The sequence below is a fragment of the Syngnathus leptorhynchus genome, chromosome 17, assembly GCF_054491065.1.
Source record: "Syngnathus leptorhynchus isolate UIUO chromosome 17, UIUO_Slep, whole genome shotgun sequence".
Classification (NCBI taxonomy): domain Eukaryota; kingdom Metazoa; phylum Chordata; class Actinopteri; order Syngnathiformes; family Syngnathidae; genus Syngnathus; species Syngnathus leptorhynchus.
Genome location: NC_141211.1, coordinates 4,316,146 through 4,339,415, shown reverse-complemented (window position 1 = coordinate 4,339,415; position 23,270 = coordinate 4,316,146). Strand labels below are relative to the sequence as shown.

Sequence of the window (23,270 nt, the reverse complement as noted above, 5' to 3'; positions counted from 1 at the left end):
TTTCCAGTCACCACCCCACATTTGCCCCAGTCTCCCCCACCTGCTCCTCTCATCTCTTCACCGGAATCCTAAGTGGGAGATGAGACTAAAATGTAAAAAATGTCAGTTCCACACAAGCTCTCCATCCCCCCCCCCCCGCTCGACTCTTCAAAGGTTTCCCAATGTAACTGACGTGGTTGAGAGATGGTGGAGGTGCACACACGGGAAGAGGAGAGCAGTTTTTCTATGTTCGGAAAAGCAAAGTACTGCAAATTGGTTATCTGACCACAGGTCAAACCTTTATCAATATACCATCTGCCCCACCGGTATGCACTGAGGGCTTTGTGAGGAAGTGTAAACACTCCTTAGAGACGAGTGACGAGTAGATAGTCTTCACCCATATCCCTTTGTTTTAAAAAGTGGGAGGGATTTGGGCAGAAGGTACCAGCAATTGCATACATTATTAAAAAGCACCAGTGTGATGAATGTCTACTTGTTAAATGAGACTTCCTGCAATCATCTGGGGTGTTTTTATTGTCTGCTACCTGCTTTTTTTTTTTTTTTTTTTATATATGTGAAACAGTGCAAAAAAAAAAGGCCCATGAGATGGTTTTGATGGCGACCGTGCAAATATGTCACTTGTCTTCCTTCTGTCTTCTCCAGGATTTATCAGTCATTTATCTAACAATTACAATACCTACATTCCGGCTCCATGTGTGCATGACAGACAAGATCCCGTTTCACCCTGTTCGCCCAGACCAAGCCCCGAAGGCTCTCACTGAGACATGCGAGCATAAACATTTTTGATCTATCGGGGTCAATGTTGAAATTATCTAAATCACGCTGCGATTTGCTAAGAGGCGGAAACACATGTAGTGTTGATCAACTCCTGCTATTTATACAGTACCAGTATATCCGGCTTCTTCATTGTGTTACAAAAAACACACTTGTGTAACATTAACACAAAAAAAACAAACAATGAAAACATACATGACCATTGTCCATGCGGTGAAATACTGCCCTCTAGTGTCGGGTTTGCGTCACTGGCAAGTAGAGTTTTCAAAGTCCAAAAAAAAAAAAGCAATCTATGCTAAAATTAAGAGAAAATAAAATTTAAGAGACATCTTGTCCCCAAAGGGACTATTTGCATTCTTTGTCAACAGCCTACAGGCAAGTTACAGAAAGAAAAATAAACACTGTATGCACAGTAAGTAGTCTCAATGAGGTTAGTAATTAGGGGATCTGCACTAGTGATTGACAAAATGACAGGCAGTATATTTAGGTGTGATTGGTGCATGAAAAAATATGATCCAAATTGTCCTACCAAGAACAGGTTTCCCACCGTTTTATTGGCGCCCTGCGTCATATTCAGCTCTAATGACAGCACGTAGCTTGTGCCAAGTTAGCTTGCATTGTCAGATTAGTACAGACCGTTCTTGTTTCGGTTCTGAATGTGGAGATTGGATTTCAATGTTTTTAATCAAGTTAAAGGAAAGGAACGTAAAAAAAAAAAAAAAAAAAAAGTATTTCAATGTCCTGAGGTACATTTAATGTTATCTAGATGATATAACAATGCTGAGTAGCTAGTATTTCAAAAAAGGGATCCTACTGAAATTTAAAACCCACTGAGGGGGGGGTCTCCTGTGACCGGACACCATACAGGTCCTTTCTTTCCGTGTATAAAGTGAAACGAAACTGACATGGGTTTGTTGAGAAGCACAAAGATGCTGTGGCTGTAGAAATGTCAGGGAGAAGATTTAGGCCAAGTCTCCTGACAGTAAGTTGATGATTCATACGGCATATAAAAAGAGTTTCCTCACTGGTCTAGCCAAGGTTTGCGTCATCACAATCCTAGAAACCCCCACACTGAGATACCCCGAGCAACCTGTGTGTTTAAACTAAAGTCTGAAGTCACATTCTCTATCCTCTAACTCGCGGTTAAGCTAAAGTGACAGAAAAGGGTTTGGTTAGTTAGACAAGGAAGCGGCCGAGAGTGAATCAGTCAACTGGCAAGAAAACAGGAAAACACCTTTAGCTCCCTCTTTCACGTCACACAGATTTTAAAAGTGGATAAGGGCAACAGTTGTGCCTCTGGTGTATTATATTTTTCTCTTTAGAGTCTTTAAGTCATCTGAGGGATGGAATTTCTCAAGTATTGTGTTCACGCCTCACTTTACTAATACCAACGCTTTAAGGAAAGGGCGGAACACAAATAACATGAAACACTGAACATAGCCAATTCCTCTTTCTATTCTAGAGTGACTAATATTAGTGCCGAACTGATGAGCTCAGAGAGAAGTTGAGATGATGTTATGAATCGCTCTTGAGTACTAAACAGCAAACACCCATTGCAATATGATTGGCAAGAACAACCTGGAACTCATTCATAACACCTCAGTGAATTGGATTTAATTAATGCAGTGCAATCAAAAATGATGAAATTTATTTTAATTCTTCTTTTTTAATTGTCATTCATGTATGTTTGTATAAAGTACAATAATGAGTTCTACCTCATTAAAATACACACTATATCAAATTTGTGTTGTCTTTTGGGAACGGATGAATGTCATTTCCATTCATTTCAATTAATAAGGATGATTTGGGTCTCTGCAATTCTTTTCAAACACTGCCAATAAAAGCTGTTTATCATTGGCGATTGCTTAGACAACAGAGCTAAAGCAATAATAATAATAAAGCGCGGCGATGCATTTCACACCTAAGATGCAGAGCAATGCTTTGTGCACTCAAACAACACCCTGCATCCATTTCCTTTGCAAGCAGTGATGCTGCAGAAGTCCACAACTCTGCGTCACCACTGTGGCATCCTGTCTGCCTTCCTGCACAGCAACGGCAGAGAAATTAGCATTCAGAAGATTCACTCAACACACACACACACACACTTCTGATGGCTCTACTAGGAAAAGCATTTAAGAATAATGTGTCATATCTACTACTCATAGAATACATTTTAGATCATATCTTTAGTAAGACAATGAGCATCCTTGCACACACTGTCAACGGGTGCTGTGCATTAACTACTCTGTGATAAAGTCATCTTATTCTGTTCAGCATTTGATCAATAAAATACGAGGCGATTAATTTGATCATCGATTTGTTTTGTTTCGACACCTCCAATTTATTCCAAATTGGACGCAAAATTAATCATGTATTATTCTAGGCCATAAAACCAATACAAATGAATAAAAATAAAATGAATACATTTCCATTTTTCTCCCCTCACAAAAGCACAATTTTCCGATTCTTTATTTCAAATGTTTAACTATTTAAAAACTAGTGAAACCTACACACAAAGTACACTTAAAAACAATAGTCTGGGATGCTATTTTTACATTTTCACAAAATGTTGCTCTCCCTGTTTCCCATTGCACTTATAGTCCAAGACGAGCCTGAACATGTCTTGCTTGTGTGAGAGAGGAGACGGAGAGTCAAGAAGAAATATGTGACATGCGATCGCGCTCTGCTCTCGACGAATGCTTTGTTGTTCGAGTCATCCAAAATGCCAAATTCTATCCAATCAGCTGCTACTAGTCAGTGTGTCCCTAACTAAAAATGCAAACCAGTATAACACGCACATGACTTGATGGATGATTGCGATCGTGAACGAGAATCCTGCCTGGCATGAGCTCATCGTTGTTGCTCGGTGACCATGAGCCAGACATCTACTGTTGCTACGACAGCCAAGACACGTAAACCGCCTCTGACTATTCCGGCAACTTCCCACACGTCTCATTGTCTACAGTACAGAATGGACCAATGTCCAGGTGGGCAACAAAACGGGATAGATTTTGCATCAAGTGCAAATGACTGCCATTTAAGTTTATGGTCTAGAAATTCCCTTGACTGCTACAATAAGGGGAAAAAAAAAACACACAACGGAATCAGAATGACTAAAGAATTCAACACAAAAAATGAAACAATCAGTGAGGATGACCACTTCAAATACAACCAAAAACCTCAGGGGGGGAAAAAATTATTAAGGATACTAGCCTATCAATTAATTTGTGATCCTCTAATTTTCAAAAGGTGTCACAATCGACACAAAAGTCTTCCTCAATTCTATTCATATGCCTTTGCTAGTCAGCAGCACTTGACTCACGTCCCGTCTTGAGGAAGTAAAAGTGAGGCTGAACCGATTGTTCAACATGAATCGTCTTTGTTGTATGAAAGCATTGCAATGTGCGTCCACATTCAAAGATGCAATCGTATTATCACCCACTTTTGATAGAAAATATGACAAGCGGTCTAAGCTGTCTATTTTCTTCAACACATTTCAAAGGTTAAAAGAGAATTATGGAAAAAAAAAAAAAATTCTTGTGCAATAATGATTATGTCTGCAAGAAAGATGATTTTCTTTTTAAGTTTCGTACCATTGGGCATTGGTACAAACTAGCTATTTAGCAGTTGACAGTTAAAGGATGACTAGTCAATCCACTTGTCAAAAGACTACCTGCAGAAGAGGAGTCGTCGTGCTCAGAACTGAGGTAGCCATCACTCCTCCGGTCAGGTGTGCTGCAGCCTGAACCACGTCCAATGTGCAGGAAAGGCGGCGACATCCGACTGTCATCCCCGGAGTCAAAGTCTCGACTCAAACGAAAAGGCCGTAGAGTGTCCGGGTGACGGATGCTGGTCGGCTTCTGGTTGTCTCTACTCCCTGACTTTGGTACTAACAGATTATTCCTGACAAAATTCTCATTCAGCTCCAAATCCTCAAATTCTTTATCACTGTTGTTATCATGATTCTTGGTTTGAGAGACCCCGGGAGGATTCAGTCTCGGATTACTCGGTTTACGAGGAGGAACGGGGATGGGAACGGGCTTGCCTGTTTTGCCGCTGAATTTACTCCGCTCCCGGCTGAACGAATTGGGGTTACCAGACTGGAGTGTCCCACTACCCACGTCAGACACTTTGGATCTTTTCCCGTCGCATCCCTCGCTCCGTGGTTGAGATATCCGAAAGTTGCCACTCTTTGGTGTCCTTAATGCATCGGCGTTAAAGTTGACATCTTTGCCGTGACAACTTTCCGCGTCGTTCTTCTGTCGCGCCATGGTGGTCTGCAGGTAGATCACCTTGAATTTCTCCTCGGACAGAGCCTTCTGTAGTCGCTTCAAGTTGGCTTTCGAAGCTTCCAGTTGCGACTCGATGTCATCAATTGTATTTAAATTCATTTGTGGGACTTCGCCGTCCGGAAATTCGTTCCGCCAATGTTTAGCAAATTCTTCTTGCTCCCACATCTTGCTGTGTCGTTCACGCCCGGCCAGAAGCAGTCTCGTTGTGTAAAATGTTGCAGCACTCGTAGTGCTCTTACCTCACGTCTTCTTTTTTTTTTTCTCTCAGTTGAAAGTACAGTCCGTTTTAATTAAACTAACCACTTTACGACCATTTTTAAAACCCCTTTCCAAAAACAAATCACAGACGAAGTTATGCACCTTGTATGAGGATGTAGTTTTATAGCACAGGCGAAAAGTTTCAACACTTCCTGTGTCGGCGGCCGTGTTGCCTTCAAGAGCATTTGGTAAATGCCTTTTAGGAATACGCCACCAGGTGCATTTGTGGATGCTACGTCTTTTAAACGGTCAAATATTTTTTACTTTCTGATGCATGGCCAAGATGAACTCTTAAGTTAACAGCTCACTTTGCAAAGATGAGAATATTTCTATTAAAATATTATTATTAAAATAAAGACCAAGACAGACCAACGCTGATACAGGTACGTTAATTGCCCCTTTTGTTTGTAAACAAAGTGGCGTCACTTTGGGGGCGTGGCTTAGCTGGATGCAAAAAGTAACTTTGCAGATCAATCGGGATTGGATCGATTCCAAACAGCCAGCATTTATTTCTATTTCTCATTGGCTCCTTTTTAGTGAATGTTTTTATACAGACGTGCTACACAATACCGTTTTCAAATCAATATTTTTACAGTGATGGATGTTTTACATTGAGTCATATTATACTTTGTTTGAGCTTTTCCATCTACCAGCTATTTGTTTTTGTGGCACAACATAAAATATACTGAGTGAGAATAGCTTAGTTAACTGCAACTACCTGCAAGCAGAGTGCCGATTTTTTCCTCTTGTGTTCTGATTGGCAATAATACAAGGCCAGCAAAAAGGAAACCAAAACAATAGTAAATAATCTTGCACTGGTTATCTTATTTAACAAATCAAAACAAACTAGGTGTATCACCACTTTGAATATTGCAACTGCGTTAAGAACTCACCATGAAAGTTTAATTTGCATGTATGTTGTTGTTTTTTTAACCTAAAAATACTTTGTATCAATATCGTTGATACTGGCACCAGTATTTACTTAGTATCGATGGATATCTCAGGTATCGGTTCTAGCAAAAAGATCCAGCACACTCACTCCAAAACGCTGGTTATCTTATTCCAAGAGTGTCAAAATTGTCATTTGAGTAACTATGTGAGTAAACTCAGGCACCACAATTGTAAATGTTCAAACAACTTGAGTGACAAGGTTCTTTTTTTTTTTTTTTCTCCACATCAGCATGGTGTTCAATCAATGTTGGCTACCGGATGGGTCGCTGGGCGGAACAGGCTGAGAAAGGGTCTACTGAGTACCCTATTCAGAGTGGACAGGAAGTTGTTGGAGCTCAGGGACACACCACTGCTGATCAATTGGATTTGCACCTTGAGATGCCTGAAAACGGCATCGTCAAATCCCGGATTGTCAACCAGAAACGGCATTTGAGAAGAGTCAAACTCCTTGGACAGTTCTCTTGCCACTGCCTGGATGACGGCGTCGTATGTGTCCATGTCGGCGAGGGCGGCGGCCATTTTGGGGCTTATCTCATCGACCGCCCTCTCCGAGAGACGCTTGATGACGGGCAAAATAGTCGTAATCTTGGTACACGATCTGCTCCTCCACGACAGGCGCATGACCAAGGCGATGATCAAAGCGCTCACCATACTCTTCACGTGCGCCTGATGCAGACTACTGGTGGGTGATGGCAACTCCACCATCGGGCTTGCGGTCACGCTGGTGGACGGCGGCACCGCCATTACCGGGCTAGTCGTGCTTGTATCCGTTACCGACGACGGCGCGACCACCTCCGAGCTGGACTCGTCCTGCCGGACGGCGGCGGGCCGCGCTTTGGGGTCACTCAGGTCGGAGATGAATGTGTCAATTTCGTTGAGGGCTCCCGAGAGCTCTACGCGGCTCTTGGCGTTGACGCGTAGGACCTTGATCCACAGGTTCAGCTGTTGCATGTACTTCTTGATGGTGTCGTCCGTGATGGTGTAGAGGACGTTGCGGTGGGCCGACAGGGAGCCGTCCTCCTGCTGGGCCAGCAGATGTTCAAAGACGGTGTCGGTCAACTGCCGCCGCTCTTCCTCTGTGCAGGGCTCCAGTTCCCAGTCCATCAGGTTGGAGGTCAAGGTGTCGAACCTTCTCCTCAGCTCATCCTCGGACAGAGGATTGGATATGCACTGGGACATCCGGGAGCTCGTGATCCCGCTGGCACGTTGGCGGGAAGACTGCCCAGAGCGTCGTGACGGAAGGCTGACGACAAATGGCGGCTGAGTCTTTTGAAACATACTTTTGAGACCCGCCATCATCTTCTGGAAGCGGGAACGTCCAACCGTGTTGAACGAACTCCTGACGGCCAAGTCGTTGGTAGTGGATTTGGGGCATGACGAGAAGAAGCGCTTGACCTTGGCCAATATGGCGGTCATATCGATGCAGGGTTTGGCACACACGTTGGTCGGCCCGCGCTCGGTGCGTTGTTGCATCTGGATCATAGTCTGGATGATGTCCTCGGCGGTGGTTTTAGCATCTATGGAGCGCTGTAGCAATTCATCGTCGGGCACCTCACGCCCCTCCTTGGCCCATTTGAGAAGAATGGCCGCCACGGAGTGGGTGGCGGCGTCCACATCCACGGGCGTCAGGCCGCTCATCCTGTAGAAGCGTTGCGTCATCTGGCTCAAATAAGATAAACATTTGTGAGCGTGGCTCACCATCTCATAGAGCGCGTTGACGCTGGACATGGTCCCGTTGACGTAAAGCAGCTGTTCCGTTTGACTTTCTCTGCTACTGAGGGCCGAACTCAAAACCGAGTTCATCCTGACGTTGGCTTCCTTTTCGATGAGAGACGTGAAACGTTTGGCTCCCGCAAACTCAACCTCGGGAACGTCGGCGGCCGCGGCAAAGGTAGTCATGATGCTGTTGCCCAGTTGCGGCGTGCATCTCTCGATTGCGCTAGTCATCTCATCGGGGGACGCCCGACCCTCCAGGTGCTCCACCAGGACAGGCACCACCAATTGCAGGACCTCAGTGGCCACCGTCTGCACGATCTCGCCGCACATGTCGGCCAAGATCATGTCAATGGCGGGGTCACGGACCCCCGCCGCCAGCAGCGCCCAGTGAGCGGGCGTGATCTTCAAGAAGTGTTTCTCTGTCAGGGACAGAAGAGCCTGACTGGAAATGTAACTGGTTTCGTTATCCATCTTGATCCACGCAAAAAGTACTCCCTCACTATGTCCATCAAAACATTCGCTCTGATTGATTCTCATACACCGAGGGGACCTTAAGGCACGATGTCATGCTTGATGTAAATGTGACGTCGCTCATTCGGGCCTGATGTCATGTTTAATACAAACGTGTCTTTGAATGGAGACACATGTGACAAGTGTCACTCTGTCATTGACGGTAATGAAGTCGACTTTTATGACTTTTGATTTTCTCGTCTTCTATTTTCTATCTGTACCGTTGCTTTATGAAGGTCGACCGACAGTGTCAAAGGAAAAAAAACAGGTTCTGGTCAGAACCAGGAAAATCAAACTCCTAATATTTGAAAATGTCTACTATAGAAAAATAAAAAATAGAAAGCGGTCAAGTCAATCGTGTTTGAGATCCTGATGAATTGAGACGACCCCCTTCAAATCTGATTGATATTTTGGGCAATTATTTGGTAGATCGATGGCAATAGTCATGGTAAACTAAATGTTTCAGTGATTATTTCATGTTTAGCTGTCATTTATTTCAGAGAATCATGTAACTTCCAAAGGTGGCAAATCCAGAAGGTAAAAAAACAAGGCACAGTTTTGCTCTAGCCGCAGATGCTCTACTCAAGCAGGTAAACAAACTCTAAGTAGAAGCAACAGTGGTGAGAGTCAAAAAAAACTGTGGCAAGCTTTTTATTTTCTTGACCTAGATTTGCCATCTCTGTCCAAAAGTGTTTCTCTATCAGGGACAGAAGCTGACATTTTTTTTGTGAACGTCTCGCACCATCTTTTGCAGCTGCTTGCAGTGCCGATGTCACGCCTGATGTAATGTAATGTCACGACTCATTTAAACATGATGTCATCTTTAATGCACACATCTTTGAATGGGGGTGAGGTGCCCAGAGTGGGCGTGTTCTCCCCCTATCCCAAGTAAGAATGCAATTGTAACTTTCTCAAAAGATGCACGATGCAGACAGTTGAATTTGTTCTTTGTGAGGCCCCCATTATGTCATGCATAGAAAAACATGCATTGATAACCCAACAGGCAAGATGGCTTCACCTGGGAGAGGTCACTCTGGGTCCAGTCCTGGATTCTCCCCTCGCCGGGGGGTGATGATAGCTTGGAGGAACTCCAGCTGCCTATAAAGCTTGTCATCTCTTTTTGGCTGGTAGCGGTCACATTTTGCTTTCACAACAATGGGTGCAAACTCAACACAGGAAGGCCAGAACAGGAATCGAGCCCTGCACCTAAGAACTGTAAGGCAGACGTGATAACTAGTTCTTCACCGTGCCGCCCAGAGACAATTATTGCCCCCTTAAAAAAAAAAAAAAACATCGCATGCACTATGGCACGATAAACTAGAAAATGAACAGTCGGAAATCGTTCATGCTAATTTAATTTGTGGTAGTGTGTCGCCCTCTTGCGGTTGTTTGGTGCGATACACAGACGCAACATATGCACGACATGAAGACGACAGCGTCAATATTTTATATTTATTTTATGGACTGTTTCCACAGGATTGAAAGGACAGCCAACTTTGCTTATCATAAAAACCGGTGGTAACACGTATAATCATGAAACATTATGATGATGAGGGACAATAAGACCACAGGGATAGCCTTGATAAGCACATATAAACATGGAAAAAAACAATACACAACTGCCTTGAATAAAAGACACACAGCACTTTATACAGCACGAGAATATCAAAATAGACATATATCACTGTTTTCATCGTGTAGACAGGGAAGGAGCATATATTATTATTAAAATATCGGGGTTTTTTAAGGCAACAATAGGAGAGCACCACAGGAGTTACTGGCAGGTAGTTTAAAAGGCCACAAATAACCTCCCAGGATGTTACAAATATATTCATTAGGAAGACAAATCACTACAGTTTGGGGTCAAAGGTTGCAAGGTTATGATTCTTAATTAGATTCCTGAGTGTAAAAAGGAAATATACAGCAACTAATCACAAAGTAGAAACTAATCAGGTCTTTAATAATTAAGATCCAGATTTAATCTCATAAAAGGGATTTCATTTTTTTAAATAACAATCGTATCATAAATAACCACAATATACTTCTAATTTGTCAGATTAAAATCTTTGCCTCGTAAAGATTACAGATATTCTTTGCATAGTTAACTGATTTTTGTCAGTAAGTGCACAAAAAAATAAAACCACTGAGCAGAAGTTGGAATCTATTATGTGAGGAAAAAAAGTGCAAAAAATATATACAAATTATTGAGGTGGCCCAAACGCTCACTTAAAAACTACATGTTTTATTTTATGCTTTTCTAATGGCACTTGCCACCAAAGTTTCACGTCGAGTGGTAACAAATGCCTGTTGTTTTTCATAATAGGCTGCCTCATTAATAAACGTGGGATAAACGGTTCCGGTGCCTTGGTAGGGAATAGTCTTCCCATCAAAAGTTTGGAACATTGGGTCACCTGGGTTCAGAGGCTCCCAGTCGCAATCCTGCAACAAAAACAATCACAGCAAAGGAGGGGGGGGGGGGCGAGGTGACTTGAGCGTGTTGCGCAATATAACATACTGCTTTCACAACAAACACTGCAAGTTCTCATGTCCTCTTGCGTAAGACTTTTGTTTTTTCACCTGTAGATTGGGGTGGACCATGGCAATAATGTTTCCGTTGGCATCTCTGGGGTAGTCAACTCTCTCCGAAACCCGGAAAACCTCCACTGTGCAGGACGGGAATTCCATGCCTGATGACACATGGCAAACCACATTCCGAACATGTTAAGAGCCTTTGCGTTCACTTGATCCAAACCGAATCATAAATGAGGCGTCAACGCTTTATATAAAATGCTTTAAAAGTCTGATTTTTTTTTCTTTTTTCTTCATGCAGCCCACTTTGGGTTCATCGCCAACTCCGGAGACAGATTAGCACACCATTGGCTCTTAACAATTAAAAAACAGACGGACACTTGGCACATGTCGGCTTCTTTACGAAAAAGAGCTAGGAAACGGTTGCCTCGCTGCACGGAAACACTCCACGTGCTAGTTGGAGGTACGCATGACTTGTCATCCTTCATTGTGCGTCTTGTTAGGCTATGAGCCATGCGGACGGCCCAAAATAGACTGCGACTGCGTAACACTTTATGAATAGCCAATTTCACAAAAAGTTGCACGAGAAACGTCTGTCTTACCTTCGTTAAACAAAGCGATGAAGTCCAACCCGTGTTTCAGTATGACCCTCATTGCTTCAAATATGTTACTCCTCAAAACCCCTTGAGGCTGAGGACCCACCTCCAAGCCTGAAACAACAACAATAATAATAATAATAATAATAGATGCTTGTATTTCAGAGACTCACCGACGGGATGTTTAGCTATGGAGCGGGAAGTGGAATATTTCAGAAGCGGGTGTTCATTCAATAGAACCAGACAACTGGCAGGAGCCATGGCTTTCTGCAACACAACAAAAAATACGTTTTTATAATTAAGAAAAAAGAGAACTGTGATTTAAGATGAATACTGTTACAAAACGGGGAAATGTCGCCCTCTGGCGGACACGCCGTTGTAAATGAATGGGCTTTCGCACTTAGTGCATTTTCAGCGAGGAGGAGTGTGAGGCTCCAGACAATCATTGCGCATCCCCGGTCCTATTCTATGGAGGTTCGAGCTGTTAGTATTTTTCTATTAAATTGATTAAATCTGTTATTATACAGGAGAAGAAAAATGGCTGTGTTTACTTTTTGTATGGTGTCTCACAAGTCATGAAACATTTTCAGTTGGTGTTAACTAATGTCATGTGGAGTCAAATAATGACCAAATAACTCTTGTGTTTGTTCAACACATATAGCAGAAGTGAAACCGCTTAGGTTTTTTTTTTTTTTTCTCCATAGCTAGTAACACATTACCTCTTGAGCACATTGAAGAATGATGAAGCTGAGCAAAGTCAACTCCAGGGCTCCACTTTAAAAAATATATATATATCCACCAACGGATAATAAGTAATCACATACCTTGATGTAGTTCATCATCTGCAGATTGAAGTGGTCTTTGGAGTTCTCCAGAATAAGCGTGCAACCCATGTTGGACGTGGTATTGTGGAGGTCAAAGATGACATCATAGGCCTCTGGACTTCCTTTCGGTCCAAATAGTCTGTTGATCTCCTGAGCTCTTTGCACCTCGTAGGGCAAATCCTTTCCACCCGAAGCACTGAAATAGAAATATCGAGGTAATATTTACATTTGCTGCTAGTTGACTTTCCAAAGTTACTGTTCCGCTACTGTTTATTTAGTCTGTAAAGCGTTTCAAAATGACACCACGTCTAGAAGGTTCTCTAACTTACTGTACCTCTCGCGCACATATTGTCTCTACGTGCACACATCTGCACTTTGTGTCGCTATTTTCAGTGACCATCTGCTATTGTCCTAAGCACCCGTGCAATGGGCACACACGAGCACAGTAGCTGTTGATGAGAGCCGTGAAAGCGCATAGACGCAAACTAATATCGAGGTTGAAGTCGGTCTATTTCTGTTTACGATGATTCAATCTTGGGCTGTTTTTAGCAAAATGATCAGCTTAGGTTACGTTTAAGAGAAACACCAAAGTGTTTTGAAGATATTTAAAGATTAAAGGGAGGGAGCTGGAGTACATCCCGGTTCGAGACACAAGGCACAAGATTATTATAGTTAAAGAAAACTAAACAAATACAAAAAAAAAAACCTGAACCTACAGTTTCCAAAATGTCATGTACGTGCATCCAAGATACAAATGCATCCATCCATCTTTTAAATATCGCACACAAAATAATTCAAACTTACTGATTATAAGTGATATTGAACTTTAGAACTGCGAGGCACAAGTTAACCATTAGTGCAGCCATGCTTCTCCAATCTTGATGAATCCTTTGGAACAGGATGAGAAGGCACTTTTCTTGGAACATGAACAATAGCACGACTAAGACTACTTGGGAAAGTCATTACGTGATAATGCTTTGGGAGAGCTCGGGGGAAATGTTGTGATGTTGTTACCCAACCACATTAGGCTGCGGTTGCATGCTCTGCTCGTGTGCCAGCCAAGCTTTTGCATAAGACTCCATCCATAAAAAGGAACATCAGACTAAGAGGGATTAATGGAGGGGCGGTGGTCTTGAATGATTTGAAGCTTGGTCACGTTTCGCTCACGTTTATTGCTGCTGGCTTGCCAGTCAGCTGAGAACCAGGGGGGGGCGGGCCTCTCTGTCTGGCTCTCTCCGATCAGTCTTGGATTTTATTGATGCTGGCACAAGTAAACATTACGTAGCACGATAGTGCTGAGCGATGAGATCTTCCAAATGGACATTTTGATCAAAGTCCATGTTGTTTATTTAAGATGTCATTCCATTTGGCAGTGTAAACACCATTTGCAACAACAAAAAAATACACAAACGAGCGCCAGTCGACCCCGAGCATGCCATTTTTTTTTATTTTTTTTTTACCTGAGGTTTTCCGGAGTGAAAGCTCGGTTCAGGTCCGTGTCCACGTATCGAGCGCATTTCTCCACAGCTCTCGGGTTGGTGATAAAAGGTTTAGTGTGAACAGTCTTCCTCTGGATTTCAGCGCTGTTCTTCATCCACAGGTTAACGAGCGTCACGCCGGACATCTCGTTCCCGTGAGTCCCCCCGAAGATAGCGACTCTCCGGGCCTCGTTGAAACGCGCGCTGCCGTTGAAGGAGGAAGACATTGCTGGACAAGTTGGGAGAAGAAGTAGGTGTCCTCTCAGAGCTCGGGACAAAAACCAAAAAGTTTCCAACCGGAACTTGGCACTCCGTTTTTTTTTTTCCTTCTTCAAATGTTGGCTGTGGTTCTGCGCTTGCGTATAGTGGCCGCCCGTTGAACGGAATCAGCCGCTATGAACGACATATTATCTATCTACCTGCTGAACTGCTGTTAACACGTTGCTTTCCCCGATGAAAGGTGAGCTATAGTAAAGGAGACAATACCACCGATATGTTTCCGGGGAAGTCGTTTCAAAATAAAGTCATTGTAAAGCCAAAAGTTAACAATAGAATGCTACTTCCTGTGATAAATTTCAAATTAAAGTGACTTTACGATGACAAAAAATACAATATTGTATTATATACATGACATAAAGGAGAATGACTTATGAATATGATTTATTCATTTAATAGAATACACGATTCAAAAATCAATATAAGGCAATAGTTTGGACTATGGTGAATTGTGCACATAAAAAAAAGCCTTGTTTTCCCCTGTGGTGTAGCCAACTATGGATATTAAAAGTCTACACACCCTTGTTCAAATGAGGGATGTAAAAAATGAGACCAAGATAAATAATTAAAAAACGTCCAATGTGATAAGAGAGAAACAAACGCACACGCTTAGGCACATCTACAAATTTGTGATAGCGTGTCGTATATATTCACCACGGAATTTGTTCACCATGAAGGTTCTAATAAAACCATCTTATTGTTGAACGGCATCGAATCTATGTCAAAATAATCAACATCGAAAATGAATAAATAAAAACAACTCGTATTAGTTGTACATCTGGTATGTGAGAGTCTTTTTTTTGTGTTTCCTTTTTTTTTTCTTGATAATGTCTAAAGAGGACTTTTCTGTACAACTTTCAGCATAGTGAGATTGATTAAGCGATGAATTGAGATCCTGGGATTCTTCATTCTCAAAAGGTAGAGTCTCTTCTGTCTCCCAATGATCATGATGCTTCTTTTTCCTCCTCTTCTTTTTCACCTTGGCCTCATGAGGTTTCAAAAATGCAGAATCAACTGCCCGTTCCGGTCTGTCCTCATTGGTTGCCACTTGACTGTCATGTTGCCTCTTTTGACCTTTTGGGACAACTTTAACATTTGCAGGTAAATTATAATGGGATGAATCGCCTGACGCGTCTTCTGCCCCCTTGTGGTCGATCCGCTTCTTTTTCTTGTGCTTTTTGTGCAATTCTGCCTCAAAAGCACTGCTTTCCTCCACATCAGCAAAAAGGAAGGAAGAGGTTTGATTGTCCACTTCAGACATAGACTCATTGACTTCTGGGAATGTTCTGCTTGATTTTCTCTTCTTCTTTCTTTTTTTTTTACTAACCAGTTGCACATCTTTGTCTTCAGTTGTGTCAGCAACATTCTTTTCTGTACTTCCATTTAAAGCTGCAGTATAATTGGATGTAGTCTCCAAACTCCCCAGTTCCTGATGTGATCTCTTTTTTCTCTTCTTTTTCCTGCGCCTCTCATCTTTTAAAGGTTCGCTGACTACGTTGGAGAACTCTTCAACCTCAGGTTCATCTCGGCTGAGGGAACACACGCCAAGGTCACGCTCCAGTTCAATTTCCTGTCTGGTATTTTTTTTCCTTCGTCCCGAGGCGACGTCGTGATCTTTTGACCTTTTATCTTTTTTTCTCAGGGTGCTCGAAAAATATGAAAAGTTGTCCATTCTGTTTTCATGAAGATGAAGCGGTGCATGTGCATTGCTATCTGTGGTTTCCATGGTTACGGTTATGTCAGCATCCTCACCCTCTCTGGACTGCCGGTCACTTTCTTCTTCAGATATTACGTGCTCTTTGAATGGCACAGGCTTGCTTCTCGTTTCCACATCAACAAGTTCTTCTTGGAAAAGAGTCCTCCTCCTTCTTGACGTCTTTCTTCGCGCTTTGTTATTTGTCGGCACAGCAGGATCATTATAAGTTGAAGCGGTATGTGTTTCATCGGTTTTGTCTTTCGCCGAAAGTATACTTGACGTGGGGACCTTATTTGATATTTGATCTATTTTCTCCCTTTGGCGAGTAACAACTTGTTCCTCCTGTGGTGGTGTGTACCAGGGTTGGCGCCTCTTTGCTTTGGATTTTGCTAGGAAAAGTTTTTTCTCCTGTAACAGAACACACACTCATAAAAAGATAAAATGTTCAGGTCTTTTTGTTGGAACTCCTTATCATGAGTTAAACACGATTTAGATTCAGAAGATTTCCTTTTATCAATATGATAGTGAGTGACAGTTTTCCTACCACCACTTTGAGGTCCTCGTCACCAGATTTGTCTTCATCTCTGCAAGAGCACACATATTTTGGGAATTATACCTAACAAAAATGTATGACTAACTTCAATGATGACTAAATGAAGTAATGTTAAGAAACTCAACTCTATCAGTGGTGATATGTCCTCATTATTTTGGTCAACTGTTGGTAGACCTTCATACAAATCCTCTACTCCCTGCCACAACTCGACACATTTAAAGAAGCTCCCCATCACATAATTCTGAAAAATAAGAATTTCAAATCATTGAATGAGCATAAAAGTTGCAGAATATTAACATGCGAGCGACCCTGAACGTTCCCTTACATGAAGTTTTTGATTCTGTTTGGTGGATAAACGAGTGCATCTGGGCTTCCATTTCCTTTCCGTGAGAAAAGAGAAGTTGTATTTTGGTAGATGTATCTTTCTTTTCTTTTTTGTTTTTCTGCTCGTCTCACGGTCATCATCGTCACTGTGAGTGGAGGAAGAGTCCCCGCTAACATCCCTCAAAGTATGTCGTGATGATTTCCGGCGTCTGACTTTTCTCACAGGCTTAGGCGCAGGCAACTGTGTAATAAATAGGCTGTCTCCTGAATCGCTGCAAAGAAGCAATCACATATTAATATATACAGTGTTGTGCCTTCATGGTGAGGTCAAGGGTCACAAATGCAATGCAGAGTTCTTTAGTAAAGTGAGATAAGTGATATTTTGCATGATACTTTAAGTACGACACTACTGTAAATACTTTTTGTCATTTTATGCAATCAATATAGTAGATTGATCGAGCTTGATAAACACAATACCTTTCGACTTCTGGATTTTGGTTACTCGGTCCCGCCGAGCACTCGATGTACTGCGATATTTTCCTCACATAATCCGGAGGGGACGTTTCCAGGACGACGTGGCTCCCTGAAATCTCTTCAGCAAAATCCTCAGCCTGAGCCAAACCAACATTATTGTGTGTTTGTGACATTTTCGCCTTGGGTTCTGAAATTTAAGCAAGAAATGAGCACGAATTCCAGGATGATCATAAAACCGGGAATTCATATAATAATATAAAATATAAAACAACGGACAAACTATACACAACAAGCACACTTTTCGTAGGTTCACATGTGCTTCCGGACAAAACAGGAAGTTGTTTGAGCGTCATCATGTGGTTTCCGCATTGGTTATCAAAGACTAAACAAGTCAAGATGAGTCACTCATGCGCTCACGCTATGTGGATTTTTAACCACGCAAGCCACCGAACATACTTGAAGTCTCATACGGCTTATACAAAAAATAATAATAAAAAAAATAGACTTTGGATTGCACAAAACGATGGTAGCAATACTAGCCATGGACGAAATATGGACATTACATTACAGGTGGTTACATACGTAACACACTCATTACTTTCTATACTCTTTGGCTGGACTTTACTCTGACGCTCTCCCTGCAGGCTTCCACACAATTCTTCCAGTTTTCCCTTCTCGTGACATAACTTGCACACAAATATCGTCATGGCAGATGTGAGCAAAACTGAGAAGGCTCAGTTGCATGTCCCAGACCTACAGGATCTGTGTGCCGGTAAGAATTTGAACATAATACACAAAGTATGTGGTTAAAGGAGAGAATCTAAAAACCGTTACTGTTTGCAGTATTACAAAAGGGGCTGGAAGATAACTTTGCAGAAGTTAAGGTGACTATTGTGGAATGTCCCGATCTCAGTAAGGAACCGTTCAACTTTCCTGTTAAAGGTAAGATTGTTTTTTCATATCAGATTTAAATGTCTCCAGTTTTGTATACAATGTGATGGTTTTCGTCCATCTTCAGGTTTATGTGGAAGTCCTCGGGTCACGGATGTGGGAGGAGTTCCTTACCTGGTTCCCCTGGTTCAAAAGCACAAGGTACTGTTTACTATTCATCCAGAGAGACCTCTGGCTTTTTGTGGTTTGTGTGTCCAATTAACCTGTCATATTCTCTAATTAGGAATATGACATGAATGCTATATCAAAGGAGCTGGAGCTCCCAGGAGCGTTCATCCTTGGTGCAGGAGCCGCCCCCTCCAGAATTGTAGGGATGAATGCAGAGGTAATCATCACTTTTTAACAGCATAAAAAAAGTTAATCATTGAGGCCAGCGGCACCACTCTATGGTGGCCAGGGGTGGCATAAAAAAAAAAAAAAAAACCTATCGATAAATTGCATAGGTTGCTAGGCAGAGTTTGCAGGGCTTAATCAAAACTGTTTCTCAGGCCAGTAAAAAAATATAAATATAGTGAGCATGACTGATCTTTTGGGAATCCAGAATGAGAGGAAGCTAATTAGTTGTCCTTTTCCCTGGAAAGTTTGTAAATTTTTTTTACCTTTAAAAACAGCAGACCGATCTTTGATGTATATTTTGCTATCCCAGTTGATGCCACTGGTTCTGACTGAAGCCGATGGAAGGCCCGCAGTGAACAGCAGCTACTTCGCTTCCATCAATCCAGTAGATGGCCAGTGTCTGCAAGAAAGATACAGTGACAAATTCTCTGACTGCAAATTTGGACTGCTGGGGAATCTTTATGCTTGTGAGGGGAGGCCAGGAAAGGTGATGATCATAACTATAGTATTGCAAAGACAACTTGACGATGAAAATTGATAGTCGTCTCCTCCTCTCCGCAGGTCTTAGAGGTGCGGGCCAAGAGGAGAACTGGAGATCTCAGTATTGTGACTGCCTTGAGAAAGACTCTGGAGGTTCAGTACCCTGATAAAATCCTGGCCTTGGGGGGCACTTTCATCATCCAGAAGGGGAAAGCTAAAATTCACATCATGGTAAATATGTGCGTCCTTACGCAGCCATTTTAAATGACATGGAATGGCGACATATTATGAAAGAATTTACTAAAAAACTCATGCTAACCGTTTATGCACAGCCGAGAGAGTACTCGGTGTGTCCACTAAATACCGACGAGGAGGTCAACAGCTGGCTCAAACACTTCGAAGTGAACGCCCCACTCATCTGCCAGTCGGTGCTTGTATCCAAAGATCCTGTAAGTAAATATCTCATGTTGCTACTGTGCAAAAGTAATCAATAATAGCATTGAAGGTAATTTGAGCAAACTTATTTGTATCAAGGGACTTGACCTGCGTGTGGAGCACACCCACTGCTTCAGTCATCACGGAGAAGGTGGCCACTACTACATAGACACCACACCCGACAGCGTGGAGTACTTGGGTTACTTTGTACCTGCTGAGTTTATTTACCGCGTCGACAGACCCAAGGAAACACATGCAGTTGGAAGAGATTAAACAAGAACTGCATGGTGCACTGGTTTTAATGATCAGTCATTTTTGTGAAACTCTACCCAATCAATGTAATGTAATTGTGGTGATATACTGTATAGAAAAACTGCATGTATTAAATTGGAATATTCCACACAATTAATAAACTTATTTAAAATTTCATTTGGTACATTGTACTTAGCCAACTTTGTTTTTTTAACCATCCTATAAATTCAATACACTGTTTTCCTCCAATAGAATAACCATCCTTTTGCAGCTTTAATTAATTATATACATTATTTTCAAATGGAATGGATGACAATAAAGTAACTGGATTAGTGGTAAATGACCATCTTCTAGTTTTTACAGTTTATAACTACAAGTGAAAAGAGCATCAAATCAGCAAGAATAGTTGTCAAATAAATACTCTTATAAACATCACTTAATGAAAAGAATGATGGGAAATTTACCAATATTTTCCCAACTCATCATTCTTAACATCCTGACAGAAAATGATACATTCTGATCAGGCAACAACAAAAAATAAAAGATGTTTTTTTCTGTCCACTTCAAACAACCACAGAAATCCAACCAATCACAATTATAGTTGGCTTCTGCATCGCTCTTCCATTTGCAGCCCAATGGATAGAAACTTCTTCTAGTCTGTCTACACAGGCTCATCCGGAGGGACAATTCGGTCACAGAGTCACTTTAGTCCTCGACGATCACCGAAGATAATACTCAATGGCTGCAGAAAAAGCGGCAAAGCCTCCACAACCTAGGACTCCGGCTTTTAGACCAGCTAAAAACGTGGAGGGGGGGGGAAGAAATCCAGGTATAAGGGAAAAAAAACAAAACATATCTATGCAAATATAGCTTTACATACCACGAAAGCCAATTGCTCCTCCAGTAATACAACCACTGTACACTGCATTCTTCCAGTCTGATTTACCTCTGTGCTGTAAATAAAAAAAGACAAAAGTTGTGTCTCAATATGTTAAAAGAGAAATTTGAAAATGCATGTTCGGTTCCGTTATTTTATAGTATCTGAATGATAGAGGAACCTGACTTAAACCTTTACATTGCATGTCATACTGATAAGTGACCACTAGATGGAACTGTTGGATCAACTGAGGTGAACATTGTTGCCTTACAAAACTTATGCCATGCACTAACAAGAGATTTTATAGCACAAATGATTTACTCCTTGCATGTTTTGCCGTTTTTGTAGTAGACTCGTAGTGTTACCATACCGATTCTATTATGCACTCTGTGCAGGAGAACATGGCTCCCACAATGGCAAAGTTCTTTGCGTAGGACATGCCCCTCTGTCCCATGTCTTTGAGGACTTCTCGCGCTGTTGGGGTCCTCAATGGGTCCTTGGGATCGAAACCAACGTTGGTGTCTATACCTGCAGTGAAAACACCAAACGCTCCCCCGAGGACAAACCCTGTGTAGAAAAACAACATGTCAACACTGACTGGATGGATTTTCATTACAATGATGACGCTGGAAATCTACAATTTGTGACGTGTCCAAAAATGCTTCATTTTAATCACTATGATCACATTTAACTATTCGTATTTACCTCCAACGCATGCCAAAAGGGACTTGAAAGCACAACTCTCCATTGCACTCTCTATCCTCTTCTGCTCCTCGCTTTTTGGAGGCACCGGCAATCCCCCCATGACACCAGGGTGCAAGTCCTTCACGGTCCTCTTGTCTCCAATAAGATGATCCAGGACCATGCTGTACTGAATCGGCGAGCTTGCCATGTTTGGATCAGCTGGAGAAGAACTTTTAGAATCAGAGCCGAAAACCTCTGCAACACTCGCGGAGGCCGCCATGTTTGTCAATGACAGCGCTTTAGGTAAATGTAGTCTTAGAGGAGCAGCGGCAGATTCTTTCCATTGGTAATATAGACTTTTTTTTTAAATGTAAAAAAAAATGTGGTTCACATCACTGTATTTTTAAATATTCAATAAATGAATGGAGTATTTGTTCACGTCAAAGCTGGAGTAATTATTTGTACCGTAAATGGGTTTCATATCAGTAGTTTTTTTAGTTAGTTATTTTATCAAAAATATATATTACATATTTTACATGACAGGTTTGTGATTAAGATTAGTACGTTTTATCAATTAATAGTGAAACTTTAAACTAAGGACGATGGGCATGGCGCAGTGGCGACCCACGATAGACTACATTTCCCATGAACCCTTTCGAGTACTGCGCCAAGCGCTCCACCTATCCGTCGGCCAGCTATGACTCCGATGAGTCGAGTCGGTAGTACTGGCTGGCTGCATCCTGCCTTGACAACAGCAGCACCCCAACACCACCGAACAGGTGAGAAGCGCAAAATATATTTCTCTCAGACCTGGAAGTGCGCTCGTGCATATTGCGTCAATTTGTCTTAACTTTGCGTTTGATGAGGTAATTGAGAACGGTAAAGCCCTACGACGTTAATTTAAAATCGGTGAACAGATGGTTCGTAACTGAAGACGCCAATGTTCGATTAATGGAAATATCATATTTCAATGGAATAAGAAGACTCAGAGGAGATGTCCATGTGTGTCACTGCCTAACCGAATATAACGGAATCTTTATATAGTCGTTTTGGGACGCGTCTGACTTTATTGTCACTGCTCTAATTTACTCCCCCCATCATTCCATGAGCAAGAACTAATTTTGTGCACATTTGAACAAAAATCAACTCACTCCGAATTTTAATATTATTAAGGTACTATGTTTGTCCTGCACATCATTCCAAATCCACAAAAACATTAAAAGGCCTACTCATATCATAGTATAGGGCAGTATAAGAGCTGGTGAAAGTCCAATTAAGCTTTGTCTGCCATCTAGTGGTGAATGGCGACATTACTACTTAAAACTACAGTTGCAACATATTCACAGTTTGGCAACCGGAAATTTGCATTATAGTGGATTTCTTTTTTTTGGTCAATATATGAAATAATATATTTCAAATTATTATTACTATTATTATTATTATGTAATCATTAATTAAGTGTGGTTGTGTGTGGCCCACTAATTTCCCCTCTTTGCTGTAGATGCAAACTACTACTGTAATCCTCTCACACTTTAAATAGTGCCTGTTCTTACTTTGTATTTACATGGTCGTCGAACCGTTTGTTTCTCATTAGTGAGGCTTCCAAAATAAGGCGGTGTTGTGTTTAATATGCTTCGTCAGTGAATGCTCACATTTTTAAAGGCCCGTTTTCATTCACTCAGCAACCCATTTGGCATGACCACAGAGGTGTTACTCGTTTATTTACTCATTTTATTTCTTGTAATCATTTCCTTGTGTCTCCTCCAATTTAAAGTTTAATGTTCTGTATGGGCAGATATCTTCAAATATCTTTACTCTTACGTGACAAATATCTTTTGTTGTTTTGGATAATGTGAATTTTTATGACATTGGCCTTGTTTCCATAAATAGCAGAGTATAGATAGTTTTTTCTTGCAGGCATATTTTGTGCAACCCAACAAATGAGAGCTTTCAATTTTCTCCTGCTACTTTTGAAAATGTCATAGGAGAGAGAGAAAAAAAAGA

General features: G+C 41.7%; 6 protein-coding genes across 9 annotated transcripts in view; 2 read left to right on the top strand and 4 right to left on the bottom strand.

Moving 5' to 3' along the window:
• Nucleotides 1-5,461, bottom strand: part of abr (ABR activator of RhoGEF and GTPase) — a 45,210-nt gene extending 39,749 nt beyond the window's left edge. Inside the window, exon 1 of one of the 2 annotated variants that reach the window (XM_085935094.1) lies at nt 4,448-5,461. In XM_085935094.1, the coding sequence (XP_085791220.1) occupies nt 4,448-5,231 (784 nt within the window). In that variant the 5' untranslated portion in view covers nt 5,232-5,461. The remainder of the gene's footprint in view (nt 1-4,447) is intronic. The other variant, XM_085935093.1, reaches the window with a different exon arrangement.
• A 4,478-nt stretch (nt 5,462-9,939) lies between these two features.
• aspa (aspartoacylase) lies at nt 9,940-14,555 on the bottom strand. Its single transcript, XM_085936585.1, has 6 exons — nt 13,911-14,555; nt 12,451-12,646; nt 11,800-11,893; nt 11,633-11,740; nt 11,079-11,188; nt 9,940-10,940 (listed from the first exon to the last, which is right to left on the bottom strand). The coding sequence occupies exons 1-6, from the start codon at nt 14,153-14,155 to the stop codon at nt 10,749-10,751; spliced, it is 945 nt and encodes a 314-aa protein (XP_085792711.1). The 5' UTR covers nt 14,156-14,555; the 3' UTR covers nt 9,940-10,748.
• Nucleotides 14,556-14,683: 128 nt separating this feature from the next.
• On the bottom strand, nt 14,684-17,605 carry LOC147043249 (uncharacterized). The gene is made up of 5 exons (XM_085936581.1): nt 17,255-17,605; nt 16,779-17,049; nt 16,579-16,694; nt 16,445-16,484; nt 14,684-16,308 (listed from the first exon to the last, which is right to left on the bottom strand). Exons 1-5 carry the CDS (start codon nt 17,422-17,424, stop codon nt 14,971-14,973), a joined length of 1,935 nt encoding a protein of 644 aa, XP_085792707.1. The 5' UTR covers nt 17,425-17,605; the 3' UTR covers nt 14,684-14,970.
• Nucleotides 17,606-17,876: 271 nt separating this feature from the next.
• bkgd (beta-keto-L-gulonate decarboxylase) lies at nt 17,877-19,880 on the top strand. Its single transcript, XM_085936584.1, has 8 exons — nt 17,877-18,023; nt 18,095-18,193; nt 18,270-18,343; nt 18,426-18,527; nt 18,849-19,025; nt 19,100-19,249; nt 19,351-19,467; nt 19,553-19,880. The coding sequence occupies exons 1-8, from the start codon at nt 17,957-17,959 to the stop codon at nt 19,724-19,726; spliced, it is 960 nt and encodes a 319-aa protein (XP_085792710.1). The 5' UTR covers nt 17,877-17,956; the 3' UTR covers nt 19,727-19,880.
• Nucleotides 19,735-23,270, bottom strand: part of timm22 (translocase of inner mitochondrial membrane 22 homolog (yeast)) — a 30,241-nt gene continuing 26,705 nt past the window's right edge. For 2 of the 3 annotated variants that reach the window (XM_085936587.1, XM_085936588.1), the window contains 4 exons: nt 21,288-21,485; nt 20,953-21,149; nt 20,586-20,658; nt 19,735-20,501 (listed from right to left, as the gene is read on the bottom strand). In XM_085936587.1, the coding sequence (XP_085792713.1) occupies nt 20,425-20,501; nt 20,586-20,658; nt 20,953-21,149; nt 21,288-21,485 (545 nt within the window). In that variant the 3' untranslated portion in view covers nt 19,735-20,424. Of the gene's footprint in view, nt 20,502-20,585; nt 20,659-20,952; nt 21,150-21,287; nt 21,595-23,270 lie in introns of those variants that run through there. The other variant, XM_085936586.1, reaches the window with a different exon arrangement.
• Nucleotides 21,953-23,270, top strand: part of specc1 (sperm antigen with calponin homology and coiled-coil domains 1) — a 29,436-nt gene continuing 28,118 nt past the window's right edge. Inside the window, exon 1 of the mRNA XM_085936594.1 lies at nt 21,953-22,045. Coding sequence (XP_085792720.1) covers nt 21,964-22,045 — 82 coding nt within the window. The 5' untranslated portion in view covers nt 21,953-21,963. The remainder of the gene's footprint in view (nt 22,046-23,270) is intronic.

Excerpts from the sequence above, each read along its gene's own strand:
- bkgd (XM_085936584.1), top strand. The coding sequence starts at position 17,957 with ATGGCAGATGTGAGCAAAACTGAGAAGGCTCAGTTGCATGTCCCAGAC. Across the intron at positions 18,528-18,848 it reads TTGTAGGGATGAATGCAGAG|TTGATGCCACTGGTTCTGAC; the intron begins GTAATCATCACT and ends TTGCTATCCCAG. Across the intron at positions 19,468-19,552 it reads TGCTTGTATCCAAAGATCCT|GGACTTGACCTGCGTGTGGA; the intron begins GTAAGTAAATAT and ends ATTTGTATCAAG.
- aspa (XM_085936585.1), bottom strand. The coding sequence starts at position 14,155 with ATGTCTTCCTCCTTCAACGGCAGCGCGCGTTTCAACGAGGCCCGGAGA. Across the intron at positions 11,894-12,450 it reads AGATGATGAACTACATCAAG|AAAGCCATGGCTCCTGCCAG; the intron begins GTATGTGATTAC and ends GTTGTGTTGCAG. Across the intron at positions 11,741-11,799 it reads CATAGCTAAACATCCCGTCG|GCTTGGAGGTGGGTCCTCAG; the intron begins GTGAGTCTCTGA and ends TTGTTGTTTCAG.
- LOC147043249 (XM_085936581.1), bottom strand. The coding sequence starts at position 17,424 with ATGTCACAAACACACAATAATGTTGGTTTGGCTCAGGCTGAGGATTTT. Across the intron at positions 16,485-16,578 it reads GACATATCACCACTGATAGA|AGATGAAGACAAATCTGGTG; the intron begins GTTGAGTTTCTT and ends GTGCTCTTGCAG. Across the intron at positions 16,309-16,444 it reads ACGAGGACCTCAAAGTGGTG|GAGAAAAAACTTTTCCTAGC; the intron begins GTAGGAAAACTG and ends GTTCTGTTACAG.